At 48.3% G+C, this 18,326-nt stretch overlaps 1 protein-coding gene across 2 annotated transcripts in view; it reads left to right on the top strand.

The window, feature by feature from the left end:
• Positions 1-437: 437 nt before the first annotated feature.
• evla (Enah/Vasp-like a) overlaps positions 438-18,326 on the top strand; it is a 51,029-nt gene continuing 33,140 nt past the window's right edge. The window contains exon 1 of one of the 2 annotated variants that reach the window (XM_080512940.1): positions 438-715. In XM_080512940.1, coding sequence (XP_080369066.1) covers positions 711-715 — 5 coding nt within the window. In that variant the 5' untranslated portion in view covers positions 438-710. Of the gene's footprint in view, positions 716-10,158; positions 10,387-18,326 lie in introns of those variants that run through there. The other variant, XM_080512939.1, reaches the window with a different exon arrangement.

Raw genomic sequence — 18,326 nt, 5'->3', positions numbered from 1 at the left:
GGCCCTGCTCAATGTCCCCCTGTCCACATGTTGAAGTGTCCTTGAGCAAGACACTGAACTTCAAATGAGTCCCAATGGATGGATTGAGTGCCTTGTGTGACAGCCTCCACTGAATGTAAATATCAGAGGGAAGCGCTGTGGGACTGCTCAAGTGCTGCAAAGACACAATAGAAGTCCATTTACCATTTCTACTCTTCACATTATTGCGCAAAAAACAATGTGGTTCTGTGCACAAAATGCTCCATTGTGGGCTCAGACATGAGGCACAAACGTGACGCCACACGGCCTGCACATGTGCGTCTTGGCCACAGGTTGGCACTATAGAGCCGGGCAGATGCCCCCCCCCCCCCCCCCCCCCCCTCATCCCCCCCGCCTTCTCACGCCGTATTAACGTTTCCCCCCTCAATTCTCTCCACCTCACCAAAACACTCCGAATGGGAAGAAGCTATGGCGTGAAGCTGCAGACTGGTGTGGTTGCGGGCAGGCTGATCATGGACTTGAGGAGACGCAGCAGCCGCACAGCGAGTGGAGCGCGCAGACAACGGAGCACAAAGCGCACGGCACGACAGGCTCGTCTGGCCGCGTAGCGCCTCAGCAACACGACTCATCCTCCGTCCCCAGACGCCTTGCCACACGGTAAAGACTGACTTCCCAGCGGACTGAGCGAACCAGCCTCCATCAGAGCCGTCGTGTGAAGAAAGCAGGGGAACATGAGGTAAGCCGCGGCCGGCAGCACCGTGCGCGCTTTGACGCGTCATGTCAGATGCGCAGCGACACTCCGCTCCTCCGCTCCTCCACCTCCATCCAGCTCGAGGCTCCATCTGCAGCCGTCTCACTAGAAAACACAACAGCACGTAGCTTCCCCGACACCCCGGCCTCCTGCCCACCGGCCTCAGCTCGTCCAGGGCACCTTCACATCTCCACACGCATCCTGCCGCCTTCCTCTATTGTCACCGCGGACCCGCCCAGTGGCGTGAAGCCTCCATCCAGGCTGCTCGTGACGCTCCAGCAGCACATTTCTCCTCACAACACACACCTGCTGACATTAAAGTCTGGTTTCACCACAGATGACCGATGGATGAGCCTCATGGAAGCTGCGGGGGGTCAGGATGAAGAGGAGGAGGAGGAGGAGGAGGAGGAGGAGGAGGATGGGGTGTTTATTCTGGTGGTTACCAGGCAGGTTAACAGACCCCCACCCCCTCATTCCTCACACACACACCTACTACATGAGCCTGCTCTAAGATGGAGCCACACACACACACACACACACACACACACACACACACACACACACACACACACACACACACACACACACACACACACACACACACACACAGTGAGGGTCCGGGGAATGTGTGTCATGTTAAAAGCCTCAGTCTGAGCCGTGGAAGGCATGTGGAGCTCTCCTGGACATGTTGGTATGCACCAGGCCGAAAGCGTCTCCAGCAGGACTGTATTCTGTTCTATTTCTGAAACACTCCTTTTATTTCTCCTGCTTTGACTCCTCCGAGTCTCCGTAGCTGCAGCCTGCATCATCCTGTTTCATGGCTTCAGATTTACTCTGACAGTTCTCCTTACACTGCGAGCAGCCTAACGCTCTGATTTCACTGTAGTACACACACACACACACACACACACACACGCACACACACACACACACCGACCACAGTCAGACAAACACAACGTTTGTAAAGAAACAACTCTATCTACTACATAAGCATTTTATAGTGAAAATATTCTGGAAAAAAAGTTGATGAAAGATTAGTGGAGTGACTCTATTCAACTCTCTGCTATTCAGCTTTATCAACACCTTTATGCAACATTAAATAAATGTTTTAGACGGAGAAGTGCCAACTGACCACTTAAGACCCCGAAACCAAACTTTGCACTGTGAGGAAAACATACAATCGTTACCTTTTCCTCTTATCATTGTGATCATAGAGTTGGTTGTTTCAAGTCACACCAGAAGGAATAATGGCAGTAAATGTCTTTTAAAACATCCGTATTCACCTGTATGACGAGCTTGTCAGAAGGGTAGCAGAGACAACTAATCTATGAAGTTGTCCTTCGAGCATTTAACCTTGTTATATATTTTAGGACCCAAATGACACAAATTTAATGCCATATATCTTAAAAATGATTCTCCATGAAGAGTTTGAAACAACAGTGAGTGCTGGTGTCTGAAACCATCATGTGTAATTTGTCTAAAATGATCTCGATAGGAGTTTTTGTTGGATGCATCATATGGTCGGGCGCTAGCTGAGGCGTCCTGAGGTGTCCTGAGGCGTCCTGATGTGTCCTGAGGCGTCCTGAGGCATCCTGAGGTGTCCTGAGGCGTCCTGAGGCGTCCTGAGGTGTCCTGAGACGTCCTGAGGATGTCCTGAGGCGTCCTGAGGTGTCCTGATGTGTCCTGATGTGTCCTGAGGCGTCCTGAGGCGTCCTGAGGTGTCCTGAGGCGTCCTGAGGTGTCCTGAGGTGTCCTGAGACGTCCTGAGGATGTCCTGAGGCGTCCTGAGGTGTCCTGATGTGTCCTGTTGTGTCCTGAGGCGTCCTGAGGTGTCCTGAGGATGTCCTGAGGCGTCCTGAGGCGTCCTGAGGTGTCCTGAGGCGTCCTGAGGCGTCCTGATGTGTCCTGATGTGTCCTGAGGCGTCCTGAGGTGTCCTGAGGATGTCCTGAGGCGTCCTGAGGCAGGCGTCCTGAGATGTCCTGAGGCGTCCTGAGGCGTCCTGAGATGTCCTGAGGTGTCCTGAGCTGTCCTGAGGCGTCCTGAGGTGTCCTGAGGCGTCCTGAGGCAGGCGTCCTGAGATGTGCTGAGGCGTCCTGAGGCGTCCTGAGGCAGGCGTCCTGAGATGTGCTGAGGTGTCCTGAGGTGTCCTGAGGCGTCCTGAGATGTCCTGAGGCGTCCTGAGGCGTCCTGAGGCGTCCTGAGGCGTCCTGAGCTGTCCTGAGGCGTCCTGAGGATGTCCTGAGGCGTCCTGAGGCGTCCTGAGGCGTCCTGAGCTGTCCTGAGGCGTCCTGAGGCGTCCTGAGCTGTCCTGAGGTGTCCTGAGATGTGCTGAGGCGTCCTGAGGCGTCCTGAGGCAGGCGTCCTGAGATGTGCTGAGGTGTCCTGAGGTGTCCTGAGGCGTCCTGAGATGTCCTGAGGCGTCCTGAGGCGTCCTGAGGCGTCCTGAGGCGTCCTGAGCTGTCCTGAGGCGTCCTGAGGATGTCCTGAGGCGTCCTGAGGCGTCCTGAGCTGTCCTGAGGCGTCCTGAGGCGTCCTGAGCTGTCCTGAGGTGTCCTGAGATGTCCTGAGGCGTCCTGAGGCGTCCTGAGGCGTCCTGAGCTGTCCTGAGGCGTCCTGAGGCGTCCTGAGGCGTCCTGAGGCGTCCTGAGCTGTCCTGAGGCGTCCTGAGGCGTCCTGAGGCGAGCTCAGGGAGAACAGAAACCTCCAGAGTGTGGAAGAGTGAAAGCTTTCTGGAGCTTGATTTTCAGGCCACCTTTACACGTACCCAGGTATTTTGAAAATATTAGATATTTCTCTGCGTTTGGCGACACATTTACACAAAAACGCAGCTCCGACTCACCACAAACACTTCCTGGAAACTCCAGCTACAGTAGAGATCTAGATAAACTCTGTGTCTCCAGTTGCATCTAAAGGGAGGGAGGCGGATATTTGAAGTTTTTTTCCATAACTTTGTCATGCTTCTTGTTACACTGCCCCCTACAGGTTTGGCTGCTCATGCAAGCTCTGATCCAGGTTTACATACAGGTCCGTGTCAATGAAATTGTTCTTTTTTCAAACATAGCGGGGGAAATATACATATTTGTAAAAACCCAGGTACATGTAATCATGGCTTGAGTATGAACACAGGCCGTGAAAACCAGGCCTCACGATCCCTCTAATGTTTGTGGTTTGAAGCAGGATGTGTCCGAAAACTTAGGACTTGGATGACTGGCTCGTGGCGGCCAAGTGTTCATAGCGGCGTTGTTCTTGATCATGCGACGGCGGCGATTCCTCTCATTGTGAAGCAGAATGATAGTCCAGGAATCAGTTTACTTCCAGGGGAGTTCTTCAAATCTTCATTTGCTTCAGGTGGCCTTCAAGCCGCACTTTTGGGACTCGATCAAACCACCTGTAAAATATCACACTCAAAACAAAACTGACCCGACAGGAAATAAAGAAGAAATATGGCTCATTGGGTGGTTTGGACCGATGGTGGTCGTTAAGCTAGTTAGCTCGTGGCATGAGCATCAATGAGTCTTCCTCACCGTGTCTTTCTCACTGCGTCTTCCTCACCGCGTCTTCCTCACCGCGTCTTCCTCACCGTGTCTTTCTCACTGCGTCTTCCTCACCGCGTCTTCCTCACCGCGTCTTACTCACCGCGTCTTACTCACCGCGTCTTCCTCACAATGTTTTCCTCACGGTGAGGAAGAGAAATATACGTCTTCCTCACCACGTCTTCCTCACAACGTTTTCCTCACGTCTTCCTCACCGCGTCTTCCTCACAACGTCTTCCTCACAACGTTTTCCTCACAACGTCTTCTTCACGATGTCTTCCTCACCACGTCTTCCTCACCGCGTCTTCCTCACCACGTCTTCCTCACAACGTCTTCTTCACGATGTCTTCCTCACCGCGTCTTCCTCACAACGTCTTCCTCACAACGTCTTCCTCACAACGTCTTCCTCATGATGTCTTCCTCACCGCGTCTTCCTCACCGCGTCTTCCTCACCACGTCTTCCCCACAGTGAGGAAGAGAAATATACGTCTTCCTCACCACGTCTTCCTCACCGCGTCTTCCTCACCGCGTCTTCCTCACAACGTCTTCCTCACCACGTCTTCCTCACAACGTCTTCCTCACCGCGTCTTCGTCACAACGTCTTCCTTACCGCGTCTTCGTCACCACGTCTTCCTCACCACGTCTTCCTCACAACGTCTTCCTCACAACGTCTTCCTCACCGCGTCTTCGTCACCACGTCTTCCTCACCACGTCTTCCTCACAACGTCTTCCTCACCACGTCTTCCTCACCACGTCTTCCTCACCACGTCTTCCTCACAACGTCTTCCTCACCACGTCTTCCTCACAACGTCTTCCTCACCACGTCTTCCTCACAACGTCTTCCTCACCGCGTCTTCGTCACAATGTCTTCCTCACCACGTCTTCCTCACAACGTCTTCCTCACGGTGAGTAAGAGAAATATACGTCTTCCTCACCACATCTTCCTCACCACGTCTTCCTCACCACGTCTTCCTCACCGCGTCTTCCTCACCACGTCTTCCTCACAACGTCTTCCTCACCACGTCTTCCTCACAACGTCTTCCTCACCACGTCTTCCTCACCGCGTCTTCCTCACCCCGTCTTCCTCACCCCGTCTTCCTCACTACCCCACGTCTGCCTCTGAAATATTTTCCAACTTTTTCTTTCTGTGTCCGCTTCTTCTGATTCACGTGGTTAGGTCTGTTGGTCTAGTACCCAGAATGCAATGCGCACTGCTTCACGCCCTCTCACCCCGAAGGCTGGAAAGATACCCAGGTTTTTAATGGGAGAAAAAGCTCTACTTATCTCGACGTCCAACACGACTTCAAATAACCAATCAGTATGTTCTAAAGAATTTCAGTCACCAAAGAGGGTGACAGAGACGATACAGATTACTGAAGTCTGTTGAAATCATAAATTAAAAGTTTGAACAGGCAGAAAACTGAGGACTTAATAGGCATGACATTTAGTTTTTGTTGACAGGTTTTTACAGAGAAAACCATAGACGCAATCCCTCATTGTGGTAAACTTGCATTTGTATCGTTAACAGAGAAAAAGGAAGTATAGAACAGGTTCAAAGGAGGTGAGACATGCTGCCACATCTGGATATCCTGCGTGGGAGTGTTGTTATTCATGATCCTTCATGCCTGTTTTGTAGCCTCGCCCCAACAGGAGCTGAACAGTAAACATGTAGGATTCATCTCTTCCAGTCCACTTCTCTCTTTCTCTGTGGGGCTGCGTCGTGTCGTCCTCGGTCTTTATTTTCACCAGAGGCAGAGTAACGACTCTCCGACTGCAGCCTGAAGGTGGAAGCTCAAATCTCTAAACCGGGATCTTCTTTAGTAGGTTTTAATTCAATGACATCATTCCTTCAGCCTCACTGCATCCATTGGAGCATTTATGTAAGTGTGCACACGTATTGATGTATGTGCACGTGCACAATGGTGTGTAAGTAGAAGATGGGAGTTATTTTTAGTCTGGTTGCTTCAGTGGTTCCGTTGTGCGACGCTTCTCCTCTGTCGTCAGACTGGCTGCTGTCACTGCGGTCGGGTGTGTGTGGGGGCGGCGGTGGACGGTCCTGCTCCGTTAATGCAGGAGGATGATGATGATGATGATGATGTGAGGCTCGTTGTGGTGAGTCACTGTGGGGAAAGGTAGAATGAGCGAGTGCAGGCACTGGAAGGTAAAACGCTGAGTTATGCATCTTACTGCAGGCTGCTGCTGATCAGAGACCAGCTCCACGTCAGGCTGCAGCCGGCGCGCACACACACACACACACACACACACACACACACACACACACACACACACACACACACACACACACACACACACACACACACACACACACATCCTGTACAGCCAATACTGATAATGACAATATCCTGACATTTAGCAGGAATCCTAATATATCTGTTATTGGATATTATAGTAATACTCACATATAATGACTTCGTTTTTGTACTTTTATTACGACTTAACACATTACAGTGCTACTTTTAAAATATGTTTCTACTGAAGATGAGGATTTAAACCAACAGTCAAAGCTTCTGAAAAGTGATGCAGGCTGACGATCAGATTATCGGCTCATTATTGGGAAAAAATTATGTCACGTGGAAAAGTCTGATAATTCCATTTTTTTGCCGATAAGTGGATCCAATTAAATAGCCAACCTTGCCTTGTTTTCACTCATTTCAGTCGGTTTGTTTGCCAGACGCTGCATCGCGTGCATTGCGTCACACTGATGCAAGCATAAACGTGCCACCATCGGCAGTGTGGACATTTTACACTGTTTATGAAAAAGACAAGGAGATAGCAGTGTGCAATCAATGTTCAGTAACAAGTCGAACACAAGTCAACACATCCAAGCCACATCTTTGCCTTTCTTTACCTTAAGTGTGTTATATAAACTCCCGGAAATATTCCGTCTCAGTTGTGAGGAGCAGGAAGTCATCGGTATTGGTATTGGTGTAAGAAAAAAAGTGAATGTGCATTGGCTACACTTTTGTAGCAAATATGTTTTTCTTAATAGGTAAACATTACTGCTGTTGTCAAAACAAATACTGTTGTGTATTTTTTTTATAAACATGAAGATGCTTACATACAAGTTCCCACAGGATGAGATAAAGCATTGCACATAAACAGAATGTAGATTCTGTAGATACTGTCAGACCTCAGACATTATTCATACGGCTCCATGATGAACCTGCATCATGTGTCCTTTGACCAGGCCGCGTCACGTGACCCCGCCACAAACTGTGAAAGGCATTTACAGCTCAGCAGGCGGTTTTCACTCCCCTGCTCAGTGCGGCCATCATCACACAACGTTGTGCAGTTCAGCTTCCCAGGTTCAGTTCAGATGCATTAAAACAACCTTTGACCTGAGTTTCCCAGCTCATTTGGGGTGAAAGGGACGGTTCAGCCGGTGCAAAGAGATATGCTGGTATTTTAACTGTGGGATGAAACAGGACGCATTGATTTAAACTCAAGAATCGCTATAGTCCTGCTGTCCTGCTGTCCTGCTCCTCACAAACAACAATAATGAGGTGTGTTGCACCTGAAACATGCAGGACAGGACAGCCCTGTCATCAGTCCTCCTGATGCGGCAAACTGCACTAAAGACGTTCAACATCCTGGATACGTCACTGGTCCTTACAGACCAAAGACGGAGACACAGAAAAAAAACAATTCACCTAACATGAGTGTGTTTGGATGTGTGCGCACAGGGAGAACATGCAACCCTCCATAGAAACACCCTGAAGCCCAGAACTGAATTTGGAATATTCTTACTACAAGGGCATAGTGCAAACCACTGCAGCACCGTGCCCTGTCCTCTCACCAGCTGCCTCTTCCATACATGTACTTTACCATACAAGAAGATTATCTTGTATTTCTGTGACCTTCAAGCGTTCAATGTGGAACCGCCAGCCTGTTGCATGTTTCTTCTAAAACCCACAAAGCCTCTAATCTTTTAGTGGACGAGATTGCTCATTGTTTGTTTCCCACACCTCGACTGGCTGTTTGGAAAGAAGCTTAATAGTCCTGAGCCAGATGGACCACCAGTTGAGGACAAAGTCTGACGAAGCCACAAATATCAGGCAAGATCAATGAAGCCTTTGTTTCTCCAACATGAATGTAATCGTTCCATCTGTTTTTGCAGAGAGCTGGAATGTCTCAGGCAGAGAAATGAACACACTGCTGTGTGGCTGTTGTTTCCTCCTCTCAACACAGTTGCTTTTGAGGGGTTGGGGGTGTTGTGGATTTAGTAAACACCGTAAACTCTAGTTCAGGGGTGCTAAACTCACTTCAGTTCACTTCGTTGATCTCTGGGAAGGTAGCCATCTATTAGTACCTTTTCATTTAGTGAATAGTAGTTGAATCTTAAAATTACTTTAACTACATCTCGTACCTGAGATAAGTGTTTTATTTCTGAAATCCTCTCGAACCTACCAGTTTCTTCCTGCAGCCTTCAGTCCACACGTCACCTCACAGAGTGGATCTGATGCTAAGCTAAGTTTAGCAAAACGGCAACAAGCTGGAGCGTCCTGGCGTTTGTTTCTTAGGGACTGTTTATGCAACAACGCTTTCAAGTCAAAACGCAAAACCTCCTTAGCGTTTTGGGAGTCTTTTTATACAACACAACTGAAAACACAACTTTTTGAGAACAGCTCCCAAGATTGAACTTTTGGAAATGGTCCATCTCAGGTCCCGTCCACATGAAACTCTCTTCTTTCTCCCTGTCCTTCTTCAAAAGTTTGCCCTCCAGACTGGAAACATCTGCGTCCGAGCAACACCATGAAAATGACTCAAAATGATGTAGTTCATCTGCCAGACCTGTAGGTGGCGCTGTAATGCTGCCACAGAAATACACCAAAAATGACAGAAGCAGACAGGGAGCCTGAAAGAAAGTGAAGAAATCGAGAAATCCAACATCTGGTTTTATTAAACTGACAAGCATCAGTAGCTCGATCTGGATCAGGTCGTCCGCCATTGTTGCTGTTCAGTGACATCGCAGAGAGGGTTAGGCCCGTCCACTCGTCAAAGCGACCAAGAGATGACGTTTTAGAAAAAAAAAAACTATTTCAGGCTTCTGAAACACCGTGTGGATGATCGGCCAACTACATCAAACGGCGTTGGTCTAGTGGGCGGGGCTTTAGTCTGCGTTGACAGCAGAAACGCCGCTCCTGTTCATGCGCGCCACGGCAGCCATAGTGAAAAGTTGTGCACATGCTCAGTAGCTGGATAACAGGAACAACGTTTCCTCTGGGGTGTCGGGAGCCCCCGTCCACATGCTCCTGGGACTTGGTAGTTTCATAGTTGACTCACCAGAAGAACAATCCAACTTGATCGTCTGTCCAGACGGTTGTCTTTGTGCTCACATTGCTGATGTTTATAGTGTCTGTGTGCTTTTATTACAAAAACAAACAACAGCAGCCACTAGTGGTCTAACTTGAAAACGACATCATTTTCAATGTTTCTGCCGCTGTTGTGTAAACGGGGCCTTAGTATTGACGAAGAGCTGAAATCCAATGTTTATGTTCTGAGCTACTAGAACCCTCCTGTCAATTCCACTCAGGGTGTTGAATCAGTACGCCTCGGTGTGGCTCATTGGACCCTCTGCCAGGCCGCTTCAGTCCTGTGAGCCGTACGATGGACCGCCTGCTCTATAAAGTTACTCCACAGTTTATTTTTGAATGATTTATACCGTGGGAAGGCCAGTATAAAGGCAGTCCTGTTTCTTCTCCAGGATAACATGTAATTTCCATCCAGTGGAAACGATTCCTCAGAGCTTGAGAGACAGGAGAGCAACGCTTGAAGCAGAGAGAGGTGACTGGTCTACAGCGGTCACATGTTCTCTCTCTCTCGCTCTCTCGCTCTCTCTCTCTCTCTCTCTCTCTCCTTTCCGCCGACTCTCGGAGTCTCGGTCTGCTTTGCTGGCGTTGTGGATTTTCTTGGTGGAACTTGTGTGGAGGATGTGAGGAAGGAGAAGCTGAGTTGACTGCGGCAGCGTTGGACAACATGTGTAGCTCGTCTCAGGCTGACACTTCCCCCTCTCCTCCATAATCTCCCTTTATACCTCCTTCATCCTGAGCTCCAGGGCTGGCTGCCTCCTTCAGCGACATGTATTCGCTGGATGATTTCGGGTAAGGCGGCACACCGTCTTCATCACCTCTCTTTGTGTTGTCAGTGTCTTCAGGGTGGCTCTGAGCCGGGTTCTGGAGCGTTGGCTAATGATGTGGCTTCCTCACACCGCAGTATTTCTGTTTAAAGCCTGGCTCGGCTTTCAGACCACACAATCCCTCTGCTTCCTGGAATAGCATTTGCAGGATTGTTTGGTCTACAGCAAAGAGCCGGGCTTCTCGGGCTCTCTGTATCGGCCTCTGTGGTTTCTGAGCTGGACATGTTGCTTAATGCAAGTGACTCTGGGTGGAGAGAGAGAGAGAGAGAGAGAGAGAGAGAGAGAGAGAGAGAGAGAGAGAGAGGACAAATGGAAGAGGAAAAGACTCCTGGAGGAGTTGCTGACTTTCCCTGGTCCGTCTCCTTCTTTCCAGCCTTCAGCCTGTTCTCTCTGCAGCCAGCTGTTAGCGGAGGAGGATTGTTTCCCTCAAATCTTTCATTGGTTCTGTTTTTTCTTCTTTTTTTTCTTTCCTGGGAAGAAGGAAGGATTTTGTTGCTGCCTGTCAGTTTGTCCACTCAGCTGCTCTCCCTCGTTCACAGGACTGATCCCAGCTGATTTGGTGTGTGTGTGTGTGTGTGTGTGTGCGTGTGTGTGTGTGTGTGTGTGTGTGTGTGAAAGCCAGGCAGGAAGAAAGGGATAATCTCAGAATGAGTGGGACTATCAGAAGCCAGATGACGGCTGTATGGAAGGAGGGTTTCTCTGCAGATTACGGCGGGCTGTGTTGATCTGTGCCGCTCATACAGATGTGAAAACAGCAGGTAGCTGCTGACCGCATGCACTCCCCTCCTCGCCTGTACGTCACAGACAAATCACCATGCAGGACTGACACCCCGTCTGTTATTCATGCATTCAAATTACAAGCCTGGAAAAGTATTATGTAAGGGGTGTTTTTGTTCACACACCAGAGCTGCTGATTTATTTCATCCTCCTTTCTTTCCCTCCTCTCCTCCTCTGTTACATTATGCAGAGTTGCATTCTATCCACCGTCTGGAAGGCTGACACAGTTTCTCAAATATAGACAGAAGGACTCAATCCTGTGCCTCCTTTATTCCGTTTGTCTTTTCCTCAGAGCGGAAGCAGCGTTTCCCCTTTAAGGATCAGGATTAGTGACAGAATGAGAAGCGGAGATCACCGAAGAAGGTGGAGGAGGAGGAGAAAGAGGAGGAGGAGGGATGGGGGAAGGGAGACAGTGAAGTGGGGGTTGCAGTCTGTATTGTACTGTATGTTTCAGTGTGACAGTAAGCCGGAGGCCCAACTGGCACTGGAGGAGCCAATAAGGAATAAGAGATTTCAGTATCGGGGTCACACTGCTGATTTTACTCTCTGAAGTGGGGCGATGGAGGTTGATGGAGGTTCTCCACCAAACGATTCCCTCTTATTCAAACAGACGCTCCTAAAACGAGTTTTTAAATCGACATTGATGAGGAGAAAAAACACAAAGGGAACAATTATTTAATTTTATTTCTATTATTAAATAATGTCTTTTTCACACATTTTGACTGTTTCCTGATGAGTTTACACAATATGTATGTTCTATACTTACTTATATTATAAATACATGCATATATTTTTTACGTGAGTGTTTATCACACATGGAACTAATATTGGTACTTTTATTTGTATTTCATATTCATTACACCTAAACTGAAATATTCAACAGATTCTTGATTGTGGCTTATGAATCATGAAAACAAAATACATTATCTCAAAATATCATAATTTTTTTTTAAACCAAAGTCAATAAATACAAGAATCTAGCAATAAAAAGTAGCAACCATTTGTGTGATGTGTGATGAAATATCAAAGTATTGTACTTGTCAAGCATATTCATTTTTTATTCACAAATGATTATTATTTACTCTTCAAGATGCATCCAACCCTTCACAGTCATCAGAGGTGGAAAAGTGGTGATCAATTGTACTGAGCTGTTTCTCTAATTCTCAATTACATTTCAGCAGCATTTAATCACCTTGTGAAGCAACATGCATTCAATACCTGTGAAGTATGGAAAGACACACTATGAAATGTATAGAAATCAAATTGTGCTTGTTTCTTTGTTGTTTTATCAACGCAGGACTTCTCTGTTGAAAGAATATTTATTACAAAAATACAGATCAAAATAATAAATAATGAATACATTGTGGGTGTACTTGGTTGCAACACATGTATTTTTGAGTACCTTTAACAGAATATTTATCCATTAAATGTCATTAAATTATAATAATTTTAGTATTTTTAAATTCAAGTGATATTTTGCTGTCAATACAAACCAAAGATGGAAGTTACAGTTATAGTTACTTACGATTGTGCATTTTGAAATAAATGAAAGGAGACTAAAGAACTTCACATTGTAATGCTGTTGTGAGCAACTTGGAAGCCTTTCTGTGTGGACTTTGCATTACTGCTGTCATTACGCGCGTTAAAACCGCTGGACTTTAGTTTCTTATTGTCCATGTTGAGAAGTCCTCAGTCTCTCTCATGGCTTCATGAACTGTCCGGTTACTGCATGTTGAAGTTGTGATTCTCCCATTGTGGCGAACCGGTCATTCAAGCAGGACTCTATTGTCTTTTTAATGCGGTTTAATTTAGTCTGACATCCTTCACTTCTCTCCCCTTTTAGAAAAGCTCCTCTCCTACATGTGTGTTTTGGACATTTTAGCTCACAGGCTTAATGAGTTGATGGGGAAAAATGCATGTCTGAATCAAATGCAGGACTAAATAAAGTCCTGCATAAACACTTTTGAAAATGATTCAAGTGAGTTGCCTATAATTTTAAATTGTGACCTGGTAAATCATGTGCATGCTGGTTGTGGCGCGGTGGTGAAGAGGATGTGTGGAGACGCCTGCAGCTCAGTCAGTATAAAGGTTGACACCGAAGTGTGAAGATAAAGTTGATTCAGTGTCTTTGATGGAGCTCCACAGTTTCTACTCCGTCTCACTGAGCAGCAGTTTGTCCGGGGTGAGAGGGTGAGAGGGTGAGAGGGTGAGAGGGTTAGTGTCAGCGGGGTCATGTAGCCACACCACCAGCCGCTTCCACCGGGTCCGTGCCCCGGGGTGTCCTGCTGCTGCTGTTATCCTTTTAGAAATGCTAGTGGGCAGGCACCCCCCCCCCCCCCTTTCTCCTCCTCCTCCTCCTCCTCCTCCTCCTCCTCCTGCTCCTCCTCTTCAGGGCACCACTGAGCCTCGTCTGTCACAGATGGAGCTTGTTAACGTTCACCCATCCTGCCGTGAGACCTCCTGCGGTCCAGCAGAGCGCTGCCAGCCGCACCACTCAAAAACAAACCCTTCACAAAAACCGAGCGCTGATCTGACCCCCACTGGTCGTGACCCCCTCTGGTGGTGACCCCCGCTGATCTGACCCCCACTGGTCCTGACCCCCACTGGTGGTGACCCCCGCTTGTCGTGACCCCCTCTGGTGGTGACCCCCGCTGGTCCTGACCCCCACTGGTCCTGACCCCCTCTGGTGGTGACCCCCTCTGGTGGTGACCCCCACTGGTCGTGACCCCCTCTGGTGGTGACCCCCTCTGGTGGTGACCCCCGCTGATCGTGACCCCCGCTTGTCGTGACCCCCGCTGGTGGTGACCCCCGCTGGTCGTGACCCCCTCTGGTGGTGACCCCCTCTGGTGGTGACCCCCGCTGGTCGTGACCCCCGCTTGTCGTGACCCCCACTGGTCGTGACCCCCGCTTGCCGTGACCCCCACTGGTGGTGACCCTCGCTGGTGGTGACCCCCGCTTGTCATGACCCCCTCCGGTGGTGACCCCCACTGGTCGTGACCCCCGCTTGCCGTGACCCCCACTGGTGGTGACCCTCGCTGGTGGTGACCCCCGCTTGTCGTGACCCCCTCCGGTGGTGACCCCCACTGGTCGTGACCCCCGCTTGCCGTGACCCCCTCTGGTGGTGACCCCCGCTTGTCGTGACCCCCTCCGGTGGTGACCCCCACTGGTCCTGACCCCCACTGGTCCTGACCCCCTCTGGTGGTGACCCCCTCTGGTGGTGACCCCCACTGGTCGTGACCCCCTCTGGTGGTGACCCCCTCTGGTGGTGACCCCCGCTGATCGTGACCCCCGCTTGTCGTGACCCTCGCTGGTGGTGACCCCCGCTGGTCGTGACCCCCTCCGGTGGTGACCCCCACTGGTCGTGACCCCCGCTTGCCGTGACCCCCTCTGGTGGTGACCCCCGCTTGTCGTGACCCCCTCTGGTGGTGACCCCCACTGGTGGTGACCCTCTCTGGTCGTCCCCTCATGTAGCCAGTCTTGTCAGATGCAGAGCTCCCTGTTCCGCCTCTCGGCCATGTGACTCCGTCGCCGCTGGTCTATGAGGCCAGTCAACCGGAAAGGTCAAAGTTCACAGAGTGATATTGTGTCATCGTCACACTGTGATGATGTCAGTGTGTGTTACCTAAAGGTGGCTCTCGTTTCTCTCCCTGTTTCAACTTGAGGGCAAAACGAAGCAGCAGCTCGTCTTTTCTTCTGCGCGACACTTTCCTGTGTCGTCCGATTCCCGTTTTCAATTCAAACTGTCTGGGGGAAAGTTCCCACTTCTCAAACCGGGAGTTTTCCACTTGGTGAATGAAGAACATTCTGGAGAGTTCCCAGAAGCAGTTTCGTTTACACAACATTTCCAAGTGAAAATGGAAAACTTTGATTGCATTGAGGCGGGCGTCTGTTTACATCAGTCACTGGAAACACAACTTTTTGAGAACGGTTCCCAATGGGGAACTTTTTGAAAACATTTCAACTCCATCTGTGTGGGTACAGGAAAAAACACAACTTTTCAGAAATGCTGCTGCTGGTCATGCACACCATGACCATAGTGACGAGTTGTTGTGCACATGCTCAGTAGACCTCCAGAGTGTCACCACTATAACAGTCCAACTTGGTCGTCTGTCCACCAGAAGGTCCGTGGAGGAACATTGTTAATGTTTAGAGAGACTTGTTCTCTGCAGCATGTGTGTGTGTGGTTTCAAAAAGCCAACAACAGCACCAACCCGTGGCTAAATGTGAAAACTACACTGTTTTTAGCATCTGCCAACATCATTTTCAAAACCTTCTCGTCCAAATGGTTCCCCAATGAAAGTTAAGATATGTACTCAGTGAAATGGTTGTTGTCATTGCTCAGGATCAGAATCATATATAAATTGCCACAATTCATCTCACTACTTGAGTGAAACAAACTTGTTTGTAACTATAAAGCATTATAGAAAGAGTCACCGTTTATATTTGAGGTGGGCTGAAGGTGAGAGTTTGTTGTACTTCTGCCCTTTTTTCTTCACATTTACCGCTTCTTATTGGTCCGATCCCAGTTTTACTACAACTGGATCGTAGTCCATGACTTCCCGCCTCCCTTCAGTCTGTCCCCCTGTGTCAAATTGTCATTGAGTGAGTGAGTCACTCAGCGGGATGATAATGGACATTAAACACACACACACACGTCCCCCCAGCTAGTCCGTGTGTGTGTGTGTGTGTGTGTGTGTGTGTGTGTGTGTGTGTGTGTGTGTGTGTGTGTGTGTGTGTGTGTGTGTGTGTGTGTGTGTGTGTGTGTGTGTGTGTGTGTGTGTGTGTGTTCTGTCCTCTGAGGTTGAGGGCATCCCGCCCAATAGGAGCTAACCACAGTATAGACTGCTGGTAGATAATTTGGGCTTGGGACTCAGTGACCATGGCAACAGCAGGGTGGAGTGTGTGTGTGTGTGTGTGTGTGTGTGTGTGTGTGTGTGTGTGTGTGTGTGTGTGTGTGTGTGTGTGTGTGTGTGCTGGGGGGGTGCAGCTCTCAACAACCCCAACACGCCAGACACAAACACATTAAAGTGGAGTGTGGAGGAGAGGAGGGGGTCAGACGGATATGAGGTAATCTCCCCTGGGTTAACAGTCTGACAATAGCACAGAGGTTCAATCACACACACACACACACACACACACACACTGATTACGCATTCAGACAACTGGCTGGTCAATGACTTCATCCCTGCCGGTCCGTCTGTCACTCATCTCTTTGTTGCTGGACGGACGGACGGTCGCTCTCATCGCGGATGAGTTCACCCACTTTTTAAAAATAATTTCTGTCGGGATGCTTTCCCTCAGCACCGTCCCTCCTGTCTGTTATTAAAGTGTGCTTTCAGCAGGAGGATTAAGCTGCTTTTAAAGAGAGAGATAGTTTTAAGGGAATGGAGCATCACAGCAGGGACTTTGTGTTGTAAAATCGGAGCTTTTGTCAGAGTCGTCGTTTTTTTGGTCCTGCGTGCAGAAATGGACATACATCGATTCCAAGTGCTGCGTTACTGCCTCCCCCAGAGTGTCAGTGACTCAGGATTGTTTTACAGCCACATCGCTGCCAGGTTTGTACTGACGCTGTGTGTGTGTGTGTGTGTGTGTGTGTGTGTGTGTGTGTGTGTGTGTGTGTGTGTGTGTGTGAGATCTTTTTTTTTCCTACAAGTGGATGTCAGCGTGACACAAAATGTCAAATGCAGGAAGCGGACAGAAAAGCCAAAACACTTCCAGATGAAAGGAAAAGGGCAGTTTAACCCTTCGTGCTTCACCGTCTCATGGAATTGGGGAACTGAAAATGTCAATTCCAAAATGTGATTTGAGGACATTTAACATGTAAATAGACACTCTCATAATAGAATCGTGTCAAAAATGAACAGTTTTTCAACATTTTTACAGTGAAAATGATTTCAATGAGCAAATATCAATCAAAGATTGCTGATATGTTATTGAATATCAATGTCCCAGAATACATCATTTCCCCAAAATATTTTTATTAGAGGTTTGAAGAGAATGTTAATTTGTTTTCTACAATTATTGGTTTGGAGGAAAGAGCGAAACGTTACATTAATATAGTCACTTGCTTGATCAAAAATGCAAAAAATAGATTCAATTCCTCTTGTAATTCAGTGAGAAACGAATACATGTTTTTGAACGTTATTGCCACGTCCTAGAAAACGACTTGGTGTGTGAGCTCTTCACATGGAAACATCACTATTGGTCTGTGAGTGTGAACGATTACACAAGTCAATGGAACCGTTAAATAGTCCAATGTGCTATAAATAAAGTCCAGTGGCTGTTGGAGGTATCGATGTGTGTTGTGGCGTGTGGCGTGGAGGGACGACATGTTTCTGTTGATATGAGACGGAGGAAACGCTTGTGTTTGTCCCTGATTCTACGACTGCAGCCGCCTGATGGAAGCAGCTGATATTGGCTTTGATTTGATCGGTGGGTGTAAAGAGACTGTTGTGATTTTTTCCTGCAGCCCAGAAAAAGGTTCCTGTTCTCTCTTTTAATCAGTGGGAAAATACTAATCTGCTGTCTTAATCTGGCTTTCACCAAATTCAGAGAAGTGGGGTTATTTGGGATTATTTACTGCATCTATGTATCGTTTGTTTTGGCTGCAGTCATGCAATTAAAACAACTTTTATTATCTTTTGTAGAAAAAAGAAGCTTCACTGACAAAACTTTTAGTTGTGTTAGATGAGGATTTTTTAATGATTTTTTTTTAAATTGTGGCTGCATGTTTAGAGTGAAAGCGGGTTTCTTCTTTATTCCACTTTATAACACTGCAGCTCCACAGAGCGGCTCTGAATGGCGGCGTCCATACATGTTTAATTCACACATGTACAGGACCTAGCGTGGCTTCCGGCTAAAGCTGCAGCCTTTCAGGCCAGTGACCTTCTCCTTTCTCTCTCCTTTCTCTCTGCTGGGACGATGGAGGATGGAGGGAGGAGATGGAGGGAGGTTTACTGTCCCGAAGGAGAAGTGTGGGATCAAACAGTGATCTGGCCTTCAGGGCAGGAAGAGCAAAAAGAAGCGGGTTGGATTTAAATATAGGGAAATGTGACTAAAATATACCCATAAATAATCATTTTTTTAAATGTTGAACTTGAATTAAATAGTTTAATGCTCTCAAAATGT

This window comes from Blennius ocellaris (assembly GCF_963422515.1).
Source record: "Blennius ocellaris genome assembly, chromosome: 17".
NCBI lineage: Eukaryota > Metazoa > Chordata > Actinopteri > Blenniiformes > Blenniidae > Blennius > Blennius ocellaris.
The sequence above is the reverse complement of the archived record's forward strand: the minus strand, read 5'-3'. Positions and strand labels throughout refer to the sequence as shown.